The sequence below is a fragment of the Arabidopsis lyrata genome (genome assembly GCF_000004255.2).
Source record: "Arabidopsis lyrata subsp. lyrata unplaced genomic scaffold ARALYscaffold_1, whole genome shotgun sequence".
In the NCBI taxonomy this organism is placed as follows: Eukaryota; Viridiplantae; Streptophyta; class Magnoliopsida; order Brassicales; family Brassicaceae; genus Arabidopsis; species Arabidopsis lyrata.
This window is the reverse complement of record NW_003302555.1, coordinates 7,968,744-7,984,349: the sequence shown is the minus strand read 5'-3', so window position 1 is coordinate 7,984,349 and position 15,606 is coordinate 7,968,744. Positions and strand designations below refer to the sequence as shown.

At 31.0% G+C, this 15,606-nt stretch overlaps 2 protein-coding genes and 1 long non-coding RNA gene across 3 annotated transcripts; 1 reads left to right on the top strand and 2 right to left on the bottom strand.

The window, feature by feature from the left end:
* Window positions 1-6,247: 6,247 nt before the first annotated feature.
* LOC9329084 (probable WRKY transcription factor 61) lies at window positions 6,248-9,379 on the bottom strand. Its single transcript, XM_002890256.2, has 4 exons — window positions 8,997-9,379; window positions 7,863-8,465; window positions 7,261-7,374; window positions 6,248-7,187 (listed from the first exon to the last, which is right to left on the bottom strand). Exons 1-4 carry the CDS (start codon window positions 9,156-9,158, stop codon window positions 6,435-6,437), a joined length of 1,632 nt encoding a protein of 543 aa, XP_002890302.2. The 5' UTR covers window positions 9,159-9,379; the 3' UTR covers window positions 6,248-6,434.
* A 1,294-nt stretch (window positions 9,380-10,673) lies between these two features.
* LOC110225226 lies at window positions 10,674-12,024 on the bottom strand. The gene is made up of 2 exons (XR_002329631.1): window positions 11,570-12,024; window positions 10,674-10,887 (listed from the first exon to the last, which is right to left on the bottom strand). It is a non-coding gene; the product is annotated as an uncharacterized LOC110225226 (long non-coding RNA).
* A 1,634-nt stretch (window positions 12,025-13,658) lies between these two features.
* On the top strand, window positions 13,659-15,478 carry LOC9329083. Its single transcript, XM_021012286.1, has 2 exons — window positions 13,659-13,872; window positions 14,032-15,478. The coding sequence occupies exon 2, from the start codon at window positions 14,068-14,070 to the stop codon at window positions 15,265-15,267; it is 1,200 nt and encodes a 399-aa protein (XP_020867945.1). The 5' UTR covers window positions 13,659-13,872; window positions 14,032-14,067; the 3' UTR covers window positions 15,268-15,478.
* The last annotated feature ends 128 nt before the right edge of the window (window positions 15,479-15,606 follow it).

The following is a 15,606-nucleotide window of genomic DNA, read 5'->3' as shown; positions in this document are numbered from 1 at the left end:
TTCATTAGTTTGGGTGTTTTTGTTGAGTGGGTAGACTGAAATTTGTGTTCCGAATTATGTTTCCTTGTTATCTTTTTACATTAAAATCATTAACTAGGTCTATAATAGACGTTTACCAAATATTCAAATGAATTAATCAAAAATATATTTTAATTTATCAAATGGATGTTCACGAAAATGAAACCAAACCATAAATCTAAAATGTAAACCATAATCTTTATTTAATAAATAAAATAGAGGAAGAAACAAATACTCTCTTTGTTCTTATTTACTTGATGTTTTAGGAGAATGCATACAGATTCAAAAATCATTTAAATTTTGTTTATTTCAAAACAAAAACATCATTTATTATCTAATTGACCAATAGAAAAACAATCTACATAATATAAATCGTCAAAACTAGTAAAAAACTAATTAATATTGCATTGAAAATTAAAAATATCATGAATAAAAATATAAATCTAAAACATTATTTATAAAAGAGCGGAGGGAGTAACATGTTCTCGCAAAAAAAAAAACTCAATATTTATAAAAAACATTAGTTATGTTGTCTTTGTTATTTACTCTACTACATTCAAAGCAAAAGAAAGAACTGTTACGTCTATACGATCAACATTTGAAGAATAAAAAAAACATTTGACGGAGATATTTTTTATTTCGTATAGAAGTTTTGTTCAATATTTTTTTTTGAATTTTTTTTTGTTAACAAGAAAATATTGTATTATGTGCTAAAAATGAATTAAAGAAACAAGTCAGCTGGATTAATAAACACGACACTCAACACGAAAACACGAAAACACGAAAACACGAAAACACGAGTATATCGTGTTATTAATTGGTGATGGGAAGGCCCATGTTCGAATTCGATCATACAACCACTAATCATTGAAGTTACTCATATATAAGTTTATTTTTCGTCTTCTTTTTTCTTTCGTTTTTCAGTTTTTTTTTCTTTTTCCGGCGAGTTAAAAGTTAATCTTAGGTCTGGGTAAATAAACCGAACCGAATATATCAAACCAAATGTACCAAATCGAAATCGAAACAAAGTTAATCAAACCGAACCGAAAATTTAAAATTAAAATAACCGAATGGATACTAAATTCTATAACCGAAATAACCGTAACCGAATAAGTACCGAACCGAAATATTTCGGATAACTGAAAAATACCCAAAATACAATTATACTTTCAAAAATATTAGTTATTTATAGACTAAATAGTCAAAAATAATTGAAAAATTTATAAAAATAGTAAAAATACTCGAAAATAATCAAAAAGTATTTAAAAATATCCGAAAATACTCAAAAATAACCAAAATATCCGAAAATATCTAAATCAAAATAACCGAATGGATACTAAATTTAAAACCGAAAGAACCGGAACCGAACCGAAATATTAAAATACCCGAATATATACTAAATTTTATAACCAAAAAACCGAAACCAAATAAAACAACCGATAACCGATCAGATAACCGAACGCCCAGGACTAATTAATATATTGTCAGAAAAGTAAACTGAACGGAGAAAATATAATTGTCTAAGACTTTAAACAAAACTGAGTGTTGGATTAAGGAACACAAGAAATGGGGAATCGTCAATTATTGTCTGAAAAACGATTCACATTAAAACATGTATTTTCGGGAAAAGAAACAATCATTTCTGTTTTCTTTCTCTTTTTGGTGACCTGTGACCCAATCATAGGTCCACAAAATTCAGAAATTTGTTTGTACATTTAGGTTGCAGTGGCTTAAGGAAATCACATGAGAACAAATAACGTTCCAGTCAATATTTTAAACTCTTCTCTCCTCTACTATCACAATAAGAGCAACATTATTGGTAAGCTATTAAGATCGACTCTTAATAATAGTTTAGTATTATAATTATAAAGTTTAGAGTTAAGAGATTATATTTTTGTTTTTAATTTTTATGTGTCTTTATAAACTCTTAACTTGTGGTTTTTAAGGAAAAAATATTAATTTAAAAATGGAATTAAATCAACAATTTTAATTTTAGAAAACTTAATAATTATTGCAAATTAAAATTTTTAAAACATATATGAGATATAATTTATAACATAAATCACAATAGTTTTAAACTTAATTTTCGGTATATTTTGTCCATATATCTAGTAGAATTGAAATAGATTGGATAAATGTAGTCCATTTTGGATAAATGTCATTAGTGAGATAGTAACACAAATAATACTCGTTCCCGTTAAAAAGAAATTAAATAAACAATGTAGCCTGCTATATAAATGTTCAGGTAAATTGTCGAGTTTTTGGGTAAATACCCGAGTTTTCGGGTAAATATCTAATTTTTCGGGTAAATATTCGGGTTTTCGATTAAATCTCAAATTTCGGGTAAAATATTGGGTTTTTGAATAAAACATTCGGGTATTTTCGGGTTCGGATTTTTGGGTATATGAGTTTAGGATCCAATAAGATAAATCTAAATTTTTGGGTTCGGTTTTGGATAAAATTTTTTGGGTTATCATAGATTTCAGATACATTCTAAAAAAAAATAGATAAAAAAATGCTAAGAATTAATAGTAAAAACTGGTTATTTGGTTCTTATATAAGAGCCTGTTTTTAAGATATAAGTCATTTATTTATTTATTTTTTGTAGGAAGTAATGTTAAAAACTTTTTAAGAACCTATCGACAAAAATGGTCTAATACGTTTAATTGGATGGACCAATTTTTTTTTTTTTTGTTCCTCTACCATATAAATAATTGAACATGACGACCATACTAGTACAAATCAGTAATATACAAACTGGGAGAGGATGGACCACTTTTAGATTATGACTTTTTTGCTTCTTCTTTTTGTTTTTTTTTTTAACGTCTAGATTTATTATTTATTGCAAATTATGAGAACTGTTACATAGACGATTTTACAATAGACAATTCCTTCCGACCCTTATTAGATCTACGACAGACGACACTTCCTTCTCCATGCTCTTGACAGATACCTTCAATGATCTATGACCTAACGACACTTCTCTTTCGACGTAGAATCCTGGCGAACGGCTATAATTGTACTTCGCTGGAGATCTCATGCACACTTGCCTCCTTTAATCTGCAAATTTATTAATAAATCGCAATATCTGAGACTCGAACCCCAGACCTTTTGGTGTAGAAGCATTAATTAACTCTTGGTCAACCAATGGGCTAAGGGCTTTTTTTTTTGTTTGAAAAGACAATAATGATAAAAAAATAAAATAAAAAGATTTCGGTGACATAATCAAGAAATACACACTTGTCTTGTCTTGTATGTGGATACGATTGTGATCCGGATTCATTGATCACGTACCAAATGAATGATTATAAATTCTAATATTTGGAACATACTAAGGATTAGGTTTTCTGTTTTTTCTATAATTGTTAGTCTTTTTACAATAAAAAGGAAAAAATCACATTTTTAACCCTCAAAATGTAAATAGGTATCACTTTAAACCTCGAAAGAATTCTATTAACACTATAAACCACCAAGGTTGTTTTACTAACACTTTAAACCTCCAAACCAGCTTTTATGTTTGCAAAGCCATAAAAGATGATGTAACAATCAATTTATATTGGTTTAATATATATTTATTTAATTTAATTTAAATTTTAGTTAATTTTATAATTTATTCCAATTAATAAAAATCTAAAAAAACAAAAAAAACTTTATTTTTGTTGTTTACTCACCGTCTGACTATGAAATTTCTTGATAAACTGTTGAAACAATCTTTTAGACTGATCCATAAGCGTTTTCACTCTCTCCAGTTGATAAATTCGAATCTCATAATACTAATTGAATAAAAAGATGTGAACACATACAATAAACTGAATAAAAATCTAAAAATTGTGGTCGGACGGTGAATAGTCGAAGATGATGATTTTTTTTTTACTTTTTTTATTTATCGTCAAAATCGTAATAAAAAATAAAATTAATTAAAATTTAAATTAAATTAAATAAATATATATTAAACATAGATTAATTGATTGTTACATCATCTTCTATGGCTTTGCAAACAGAAAAGCTAGTTTGGAGGTTTAAAGTGTTAGTAAAACAATCTTGGTGGTTTATAGTGTTAGTAGAATTATTTCGAGGTTTAAAGTGCTACCTAGTTACACTTTCAAGGTTAAAAATGTGATACGACTTAATTATATATTAACTTTGCCCGATCAGTGCCATCACAAAACAAAATTTCATTTATATCTTCATCATCACAGGATTTCCATTTCAAGAAACAACGAAAAATAGGTTATGAATGATCATCATCAAGAAATAATCTTTTATGAGAAAAAATAATAATGATGTCATAAAAAACAATAATTGATCGATTTAAAAACAAAATAAATGGACGCTTCGCTTTAAATAAAATAGTAACGTCAAAAAATATTGCGCACTGGGCCTTATTCAGCCCATTAAGAGCTCTTAGTTTATGGGCCAGGCACGTAGCATGGGAAGGAAACTCCCGAAAGTTGGGTTCCAAAAGAAGGTAAAAAATGCTCCACACGAAGTTGTTAACAACATCGGAATTTTTTTTTTCTTTTCTTCTCATTTTGAGGTTGCACCACTAAATTACTCGTTTAAGAAAATATATATATTATTATAAACGATCTACTATATACAATAGCTTGATTTCAACTTTATACCACACGATAAATTCTTCAATTGTAAGGATTGAAACCTTTCGAATCCATCTATTGTTTTGATATTTTGGACTTTGAACCTTAAAAACATTTTTTTTATCAATCCTTTGAACCCAAAGATGCTTCCACCTACATTCTAAAAGGAATCTCTATACTATTAAAAGAGAAGTACAAATGAAAATGGGTCGGGTCACAATCAAAAAATTCACCCGAAATTCTGAAATCGGATCTTTGAAATTTTTTTGAATATAAATTCGAATTAATAATGAAAAATCGAACTAAAATCAAATATTTATGGAAATCAAATAAAATCTGATTGTATTTATGGTAACTAATTATAAAAGCATATTCCGAACAATACTATACATTAATTACGTATAATATATTTGTTCATATGTTTTTGGAACTAATTCCATAACAATTAACGTTTTGTCATTAATTTTGCTTATTTTAGCCAATTATCATTAATTGAAAGATATCTTACTTGCTTCAAAAGATTTCTAGAAAATTTATCACAACTAACCCATCTATTTTATAAATTAAATAGATATTTTTATTTTGGTCGTGTAAATTAAATAGATATGAAATCCATGTAGCTAATTTTAATTTCATTAGATTAAATCGAAATTATGGTATTTTCATACTTATAGCTTACCAAAGAAGTTTAATTTTAAAATTATAAAGATTTCTTGAATATGATTTATAGAATTATTTAACAAGATGATAGATATTTATTAAATTTTGTGAATCATGAAAAATAATAATTAATTTTTAATCATTATATTTCACCTTTCAAAGTTTTAATCTCTCATCTAACAAATAAAATACAGATTCTATTATTCCTATGTCCAAACTCTATTTTGTTGTATGACTAAATAATATTCCCATTAGAGTTGTCGAAGCGAGTTGATTCGTCCCGTTAACCCCGTTTTGTGATAGGCAAAATATATTTTGAAATATAGTTAGTCGGTCCACACGATCCGCGGGTAGCATATATGAAACACAAACCCGTCCCGCGAATGTATGCTGATTTGCGGGGTTATCCGTTAATTTTGTTTAAATAATTTTAAAGTAGCAAAAATGTAAAATACTACTAAAATAAATAAATAAAACAAATTTAGAGAAAATAATTTTATATATCAATATATTTATAAATATTATAATTTCATTTATTAAAAGTTTTTTTAAATTACCAAATGTTGAACAAATTATATTTTTATCAATAAATACTAACATGCGGGCTGATCCGCCAACCCTCAGACGAAAACCGATTAAAACCTATGATCCACTGCGAATCAATCCATGTGGCCCGTTTATTTGCGGATTTAATATATTTTCCCAAATATGCCCCATAGTGAGATGATTTGGGCTCGACCCACGATTTCCTATGAATCGTCTAATTTTAGAATTCTAAAACATAAAATCCCATTTTTTAATCATAATTAATATGATCGGTTTAATTAGAAACAATTTAATATTTTCTCTACAATTCGTTATTATGAATATTTATAAGTACACTACACGATTCGATCTACTTAAAACGCGCACAATATTAAAATCAACGTATGTAAACCAATATTCTCCCGCGGTGGACCGCGGGTCCTATCTTAGTTCCAAGTTTTATTTATTCGTTCTAAAGTTTCCTATGTACACATTAGTTCCATATAAACTCCAACAACAAAATAAAATTATGATTAAACAACCAAAATATAGATGAACTAGGAAATTACTAGTGAAAGACTAAACCCATTTACCAATGTACTGAGTATATAAGAACATATAGAGAACTTCTCTTTAAGGGCTCTTCTCGGCTTCATTTCTAGTCACATTATGATCAATCTTTAAATCGCCGCCTATGATGGAAGATAGAGCAGTCGCCAAAGCTGATTGGAAATTTGGATCTGTCGTGATTGCCTTGATTGTTTCAGCCGGTATATATGGCACTTGAGGAGTTTTAATGTTCTTGATTCCAATATGATCAAGATTGGTTTGTAGAGGATGTGATGAAGATGATCTTCCAAACGGGTCGAAAGATGACCCGGCGGTTCGGGATTGCTGATGGGTGTTAATGTTGCTGTAAGCTGCACGGTATTGATCATTGGGATTACCACCACCACCACCACCCCAATTCATCAATGTGTTGGTGTTGTTCGAAAAGTTGAGATTGGTTGAAGGATAACTATTAGATCGTGAGACATTACTAGGAGGAGAACTGAATCTATTGAGCATTGATAAGAACGGTTGCTGCGAGGACGAGGAGGTTGTGAGGTCGAGAGTGACTGTCGGATGGCCAGAAGAAGAAGGGGAAGAAGAGGACTGGAGGAAAGGTGATTTAGGTTTTGGAGTGATGTTATTGCCGGAGAGAGAGAAGTTAAGGCCCTGGAGATCAGCTGCGGTGGAGGAGGAGGAGGAGGCGCCGGAGAGGAGCATGGAGGCAGCAGCGGAAGTGGCCGAGGCCATGGCGGTTGCTGACATGGGAAGTGGATGGTTGTGTGTTCCTTCGTATGTTGAGATAAGTATAGACATATCTTCTGAACTTCTTTGCACCTAAATAAAAGAGTTGAATTTGATATGGTTATTTTATAACATATAATTTACTTTATTAGATTAGTATTTTTACCTGTTTTCTTACGGGACATGAAGCTGCAATGGTACAACGGTAGTAAGCTCGGGGACATGGATTGCCTTTAGCTATTTTCTGGCCATATTTCCTCCATTGACATCCGTCGTTCATCTGCAGAGACAACAACCCAAGAAATTTAAACCCAAACTTTGATATGTTTTTGAGGAATTTACGGTCTTTGAGAAATGTTTTCTCTTTTCTTATAAAAATAGAAGTGAGAAAGATATTTAACCAAAAGTTGGACAGTTTGACAAAAAACAAAAAAAAAGTTGTACTCTCTAATCAACCAAATTAAGCGAGATAATTAAAGTTGATGGCTATAAATTTTCTAGATATAGTAGTGAATCATTTCTCCCTAAAGATATAGTAAAATGTTTGTTTGTAAATTGAAGATACGAATTATATTACAGTCTACAGAAAACTGCAGATGATAATATATTTAGTTGAATGATATACTTACCAAAAAAAAATTAGTTGAATGATATATATATATATACCCTTAAAATTTCTGAAAATCCTTTCATAGAACGAAGGATTATACCATGTTAGCATTCATATGTATATATACTAAATAAAAAATGTGAAGAAAATGTACTAACCGTTGGTGTCTCACATCTTGATCTCACCGAAACCCTAGTTTTCTTAACAAGGTTTTGAGGCAAAATCTCATCTTCATCTTCATTATCATCTCCATCATTCTTAAAACCATAACTATTCTCTGATAGAATCTTATTATTGTTACTAATCTTCAACGACATTGTTTCTTGAATATGATCAATATCTAACTTCTCATTTGGATTATTCAGAGCCTTGTATTCAATCCCTACACTCAACCCTTGATTACTACCTTTTTCATTATCATCTAAATTTTTGTTATCACCCGCTTCCTCCATTATATCTTTACTTTTTTCTTCTTTGTTCGTCATCAAACCACTTGAAACTGGTGACTTTAACCGTCTGCCTAGGCTCAACGAGACAAGTTCTTCGCGTTCGTTAACTATTTCTTTGTCTTCATTTTCGTCTTTTTCTTTGTCTTGATGATGCCCTTTTGATGAGAACTTGTTTAGTTCTTTATGTTGGACCATTAATTGGTGGTATTGTGCTTGAAGGATGTCAAAATCTTTCTTGATTTTACTCAATGATGACTTTAGTCTTCGATTTTCCTCTTTAGCCTCCTCCATTTCGACTTTAGTTGAGTCCAACTGATCTCATTATACGTTTATAATATTTGATTAATCAAGATATTTAACAAATAAACGAAGATCTATCGATTGGTTAATCTATCCTCAATTCGATATGCATGCCTTAAAAATCCTATACATAGTTTTTCTTTCTTTCTCATAATTATTGTTGTTGTGATATAAATGAGCAAATTATTCCCTGGTATAATATATAATAAACATGATCTAATTAATTTGGAAAACAAGATGCAACTCAGGTTCCACATACAAGTTTTTTTATAGACAGAAAAATATGAAACTGACAAGAGTTTTGAAGATCTAAATTAATATACTTTTAGAATTCAAATAAGATTCATTGATTTATAAGACTAGTCAATATATATCAGTTTATTGAAATGGATTTTGGATATAGAGCAAACGATTAACCAAGAACATCTATGTGAGAAGGTTATGAAAATACACATGTATATATGTGATTTTAAGGATTGATTTTTGCAATTTATAGACGACGTCTAAATATTTGAAAACTGTACAAAAAGAAATTTATGATACCTTGGATCTTATAATATGATCGTGTTCTTGATGAGAATCTTCGTGAGATGAATCAAGTTTTCTCATCTCCTCATGGCTTTCTTCTGTTCCATGACCACTCCTCAAGAAATCTTCCTTCTCCATATTATAGTCTCCTTTGATAAAAAATTTATAAGCTCTCATGTTTTCTTTTCGGAACTGTTGATTTCTATATATGCAACCTATGCATCCTTTGACTATGCCAATTAAACAATTCACAAAAACATGCAAGTCTCCTATATTAATGTTGAGAGAACATGATCTCTATAATATATAAAAATTACCAAAAATCTAGTGTATAAATATTATTAAATTCAATTAAATTTACATAGTCTTGTAACGGAATAGTCTCGGAGCTTTGTTTTACGGTAGGTTGAAATTCCAAAATCAGAAATTAAATACCATTTTATAGAGTTTTTGTAGACTAAAAAATAAAAATATTGAACCAACTAAGTGGTGGTACATTTATTTAATTTATACATTTTATGCAGCAATGTTTCAACCCATGAGAAAAACAAGCACGCAACTCTGAAATCTTGAAAGGTCAACAGCCAATCCAATTGAACAAAAACAAATAAGTTTTTTTTTTTTTTGTCGGCCACAAAAACAAATAAGTTAATAACAATGTATACGACCAAATATGGATGAGATATTATTATATATATACTATTGATTGGTTTTTCTTTTAAACAAATACCAACACACGTACTTAATATAAACAACAATTGTGCATCCGATTTATTAGGAAAATAAGAAAGAAGAATATTGTTCGTGGATCGATAGTGTCGACTAATTGGAAGAGAAGTATTCAACTTTAACGCTTTATGTTATAAACAGCAAAGTCTCAACAACAAACACTGTTAATTTGGAGCCGAAGCCGAAATTATGGACCCACCGGACAACATTGCTGCTAAAGAACAACGTTGAAATTTCTTGATCACATCGTTACAAGTTTATCTCTATCTTTTATTTTAATAAAATGCTAACCTATCTCTTACTTACTATATACGAGACTTCAAGTGGTAGCGACAGAACAAAATGTCTAGATACAGGCAAATGGATAAGTATGGATAACAGAAAAGAGAATGAACCAAAATATGTAATGACAATCCAACAGACTTCTTGCTAATGTAACTAGTCTAATTAATATTAAAATTTAGCTAATTTACATTTCCAAGGCTTTTTCTATACTCCCTCCGTTTCATAAAGAGTGTCGTTTTAAGGTTTTATTTTTGTTTCACAAAGAGTGTCGTTTTAGGTTTTCAATGCAAAATTTAATGATTTTTTATGTTTTATGACTATTAGTATTCTGCAGATTGTTTTACTATTGGGCAGATTATGTTTAGGTATATAGTTAATGATGTTTTTGTTTAGAAAAAATAAAAAATTTAATGTTTTCTTAATCTGTGTGCAAAACTCTAAAATGACACTCTTTGTGAAACAGAGGGAGTATTACTTTTTAAGTCAATATAGCTAATCAATAGATCATTTTTTTTATAAAACATAAAAACAAACGTTCAAACATGGTTTCGTCTTAGACCATCTCCAATGGTGAGAGCTCATGGGAGGCTCTCACTATTTTTTATGTATAAATTTTTTTGAAATCATTAGATGAGAGCTTATGTTTTCTCCAATGGTGAGAGCTCATGGGAGGCTCTCTTGTTCTTCACACGAGCATAGCTATACACATAACAACACTTGCATCTACAAAAAGTTGTGGTTCTGAAGCAAAATAAATACAAGTAACACCATGACATAAGCAATACGACATTTAAATGAAGAACAGAACATAAAAGAGTTAACAAGAAGTTGTCATCTTCTGTTACTTGTCTTCTTCTTTTACTTGTACTTGCGATCTTCTTTTACTTGTCACCTGCAAATGACAGAAACAAACAATTTAGAATGAAGAACGACAAAAAAAAATCATTGAAGCAGAAAACAGTAAACAGTTTCATATGATGCCTTAAACAATTCATCCAAAAGGAAAAATTGTAATGCATAAATTGATTCATTGATTCATTGATGTATAAACTGCGCCTGGAACATGTTAAATATATGTGCTTATAATTTGCTATAATCCTGATTCAAGAACCACAACCACCACACCATAACTCAGTATTTCCACTAGCTACAGAATCAACAACGGCAAAACTGAACACACCCATTGTACATAAACTCTGAAGCACCATAAACAATCCAACACTTATCAACAGCCTTATCTAACCAAGCTAACAAAAACAAATAACAATAGTGGGTATATGACAAACCGTATCAACAAGTTTCATGGATACTTATCAACAGCCTTATCTTTCAAGTGCATCAATCAAACTGTATCAACAATTTCAAGACTTTCTGCAAAGCAATCAATGATACGGAAAATAATGAAATCATTACCATAGACACATATAGAGATAATGGATTTGCAGCGGTTTGATTTTCTAACACTGATACCTTCTATCAACAAATTTCTAACATCGGAGGGAGAACCCTAATTGACCAACATCAAACTACAAGATTTAATCTAGAAAAATTGTGGAAAAGGATTAGATTCATACCATTAAAAACAAACAAGAGCTTTCTTCATCGATTACTCTCAGACTCGAGAGAGATGCATCTCCGATTTGCTTTAATCTCCCATCGCCGATCGTGACAAGTGGCTCTGGAGATGAAGAATCCGGCCGAACGAATGTTCATTCACTATAATTCACCCTTAATTCTACCCTCAATCGCCATAATCGTCAGAGCAAAACTCATTTTCTCCATCGCCATTGCTCTCGGCTAAAGAGAGAGATAGTCGGGAGAAAAATGAGAAAAGGAGAGAGAGTTTTTTTGTATTATGTTAAAAATTGTTAACCAATTAAACCGTGACACGTAGTCGGCTCTCTTCACTTCTCAAATCTCTCTTAAGAGATACGGCTGTTCCCATATTTAAGCTTTTTGATTTATTTTTTGCTATTTTAAATCAGAGAAACCCTCAAGAGAACTTCCATATTCCACCGTTGGAGATACCCTTAGAGTTGATGAGTTTGTTGTGCCACTCACGTATACGTATCAATGTTTATTAACAAAACAATGACACTAGTTTTTCCAAAATGCAAAGAGTGACCAAATTCCATTGTAGTTGCTGCATCGATCGTTCTAGAAGCATCAAATGAAGTTTTTTTTTTTGATAAATTGTACTTATATGCAAATTATTTTATCAAAAATAACTAAATAAGCATATCTATGTAAAGTTCAAATCATATACATTTTATTGGATCTGATTATTATTTTTGTCTACTATTGGATCTGAATCAAAATGCAGAATAACGTAACATATATTAATGTATTGTGGAGCAGTGGAATTTTGATATATTATCAGCGATTAGAACTTTCACTATTGTAGATCAACAATCTGATTACCAAGAAAAAAAATATATGACTCAGCTGTGATATACATGAGTTTACAAAAACGAGCACTCCAAATTATGAGCTTAATTCATACATTGGTGACATTACGCTAATAAAATATCTTTATAATGCAATTTTCTTATCATTAATAAAATGTCAATTTTTGTTGAAAATATATACTTCTACGTTTTTTTTTATAAGATGTTTTAGATAAAAAAAAAAACACAAAGATTAAGAAACTATGATTTAATGCGTAGCAAAAATTAATTCAACTAGTAAAAATATAAATTTTGTTTTGAAAGTTGAGAAAATCAAATAATATGAAACAAACAAATAAAAACTTGTAAAACATTTTATAAAAAGAAACATAAAGAATATTACGCAGATTTAAATCTTGGTGAGTGACAACTGACAAACAGTAATAATATTTACAAAAACCACTAAAGTATATGCTATGATAAAAAAAGTATGATCAAAACTGTAAATGTCGAACACAAAAGTAAATGGTCATATATAATCAATCAGCTTATAATTTTTAAATCACTTGTGGCTTTCCTACAAACAAAATTCCAAAGGAAAGTTTAATCAATTTCAAATTGCATTTTTTAAAAAGTTAGCTAGTAGTTTGTCTCTTTGTCTTAACTAAGTAGTCTTTAATTTTTGGCCAAATGGTTGGTAGACTTGACATTCAACTAGTAATATATTATACATTTGCTACACATAAATATAACGCTAGAGTTATAATTAATTTCACCAACAAAATTGTAAGTTTTATGAGTTTTAAACTAGAAACTAATTGACCATACATTCCTCTCAGTTTGATCTTAATATTTGATGTAGGATTTTTAATTAACATATAATTTCATGATATGTAGATTAAAAAAAATTAGTATACTCATATTTAAATTCGGTAGAATGGATGTTATTGACAAAATAATTTTTTTTTTTTTTTTCATTTTGGTACATAATGAATTTATCATGGACATATCACATGTGATTGTTAATTTGATATTAACAAGCACATATTTAAATGGACCACGATCTGAGGCCTTTTGCTGGTTGCGTAGAGTTATGTACATGCCATTGACATTTTAGAATAAAATAGTCAACTTGTTGACTTTAGTGTTTTAAACCTCATCATGTCTTTAACTTTTCTCTAAAAATTGTTAGAAACATTTTCTACAATTAGCAAAAGAAAAAAAATCCGGCAGGAAAAAAAGAAAAACATCAGCTAAATTCGTCGCAGCACAAAATCCGATAAAACCGTAATAAGTAAGGGAAGACAGGGGTATATTTGGAAATAGACAAAAAAACGCAGAAAGTAGTGTTCCAATTACAAAACCCTAAACCTTAATTGCTCTCGCCTTCTTTGGCTTTTCATCTTTATCTGTCTCTCCTCTTAACCTCACACAGATATCGACTCTAGGCGATTCAAGTGAGCTCTCATCCTTATAATTTCCTCCTCAAGGTAAAATTTTGACAGCTCTACATCGCTAAACCATTGTTGTTTGGAAGTATTCTCTTCTGATTTTGCTTTTAGATTGTTTACTCTTTTTTGAGCCTTTGTTTGTGTAATCTACGAACTGATTTATGGTTTTGCGTTAATGGGTTCTCTTTGTTCTTACAGATTTTGGATAAAGTTTTGATTTTTTTTTGGTTCGCAATGACGCTGCTCGAAGCTATCTCCAACGCCGTAGCGAATCAGGACAAGGTCGATTCGCAGTCCGATTATCCATTCCCTCTTAGCCACGATGGTATCTTCGCGAATCTGAAACCGAAGCTAGAAAACCCTAATCTTGGTACCCTAATCAATCCAATTTCCGGGTGGGGAATCTCCGGAAGTGATGTTGAAGTCATCGATTTGGGTAAAAAGTTTTCATCTAAGCTCAAAAGAAAGCTTAAGGATACTAACGGGTTTGTCAAAGATGAGTTTGTGAAGATGTTGAAGCAGTTTCTTGAGAAAATTGGTGAGAAAGTTGGGATTTCAGAGGCTGAGCCTGGGATGGTTTTGGAAGATCAAGCTGGTCCTGAGATACAGATACTGATGGAGAAAAATGGGTTTTTGATGGGTAGAGATGTATCTGGTTTAGTGTTGAAAGGTTGTATTAGTCTAGAGATGTGGGAGCTAGTGGAAATTTTGATTTCAAACTCCTTGGTTGATCATTCTTCATATTCTTATTTAGTTAGCAATCTTGTTGAGAAGCAAAGGTCAGATTTGCTTTGCGTAGTGATCAAAGAAGCTTCAGATCTTGGGGCAACAGAGCTACTTTTGATCTTGAAGTATTTTCTTTACCCATCAAAGGAAGCAATTACCACTATGGCTAAGGTAAGAGTAGAATGGGAGAGTCAGGCTATGTTGGCTATTGAAAAGGTGAGCAACACAGAGCTATCAAAGAAGTCTAAAGTTGCTGAAGAGGCTTCGATCTTGCTGATGGTTGCTCATGACGGGTTTTCTACCTCTGAGCTTTGCCTGCATTACTTGTTAGCTTCACGGAACGTTGATGAAGTCATGTTTGCATCTGCAGTCAGTAAGTTGAATGGCAATGAGATGAGTAGCTTTATTCGATACCTCTCTAAATGGATGAAGAAGTATGAAATGTTCCCTCAAGCTGGTCCATGCCCTAAAGCCGCCTCCAAGCTCGGTTTGAAACTATGCAACTGGGTTCCTGAACTCGCAGACATAACCAAATGTTTGGGACTTATTATCGATGAGAACTTCTCCACTCTGGTTCTGTACTCGGATTTGCATGAAGAGCTAAAGTCTATTGCAAGAGTAGCGGATGGTTTAGCTTCAGAATCAAAACTTTGCTGTTTTGTGGCTAATGTGGTTGAAAGTTTGAAACTTGGAGCTGCCCGAAACTAGATTTTCACAGTTCTCAGTCTAGATGGCGTTTGATGCAACCCTGTTTTCACTTTTTATATGTTCTCCAGTGCCTTTTGTATTTTCTAGTTTCAGTTCATCCTTTTACGAAGTACAATTTTGAGAGTTTGTCTCCAATCTCTGCACATTGCCAATCTTACCACAAAGCCTTCTAAATTCTAAGATCGACTAAAGTGGTCTTCATGGTTTAAAATTGTTTTCTTTTCCAAAGATTCTTTGCAATACAACAGCTCACTTTGTTGAAGAATAGAGCACAAGTTGCTCGACGAATTAAATAAAACGTTCCTTTACGAACCCTCGCGAGACCTTACTTGCCGCAAG

Excerpts from the sequence above, each read along its gene's own strand:
- LOC9329084 (XM_002890256.2), bottom strand. The coding sequence starts at position 9,158 with ATGAGAGCTTATAAATTTTTTATCAAAGGAGACTATAATATGGAGAAG. Across the intron at positions 8,466-8,996 it reads ATCATATTATAAGATCCAAG|TTGGACTCAACTAAAGTCGA; the intron begins GTATCATAAATT and ends TAATGAGATCAG. Across the intron at positions 7,188-7,260 it reads CATGTCCCGTAAGAAAACAG|GTGCAAAGAAGTTCAGAAGA; the intron begins GTAAAAATACTA and ends TCTTTTATTTAG.
- LOC9329083 (XM_021012286.1), top strand. The coding sequence starts at position 14,068 with ATGACGCTGCTCGAAGCTATCTCCAACGCCGTAGCGAATCAGGACAAG.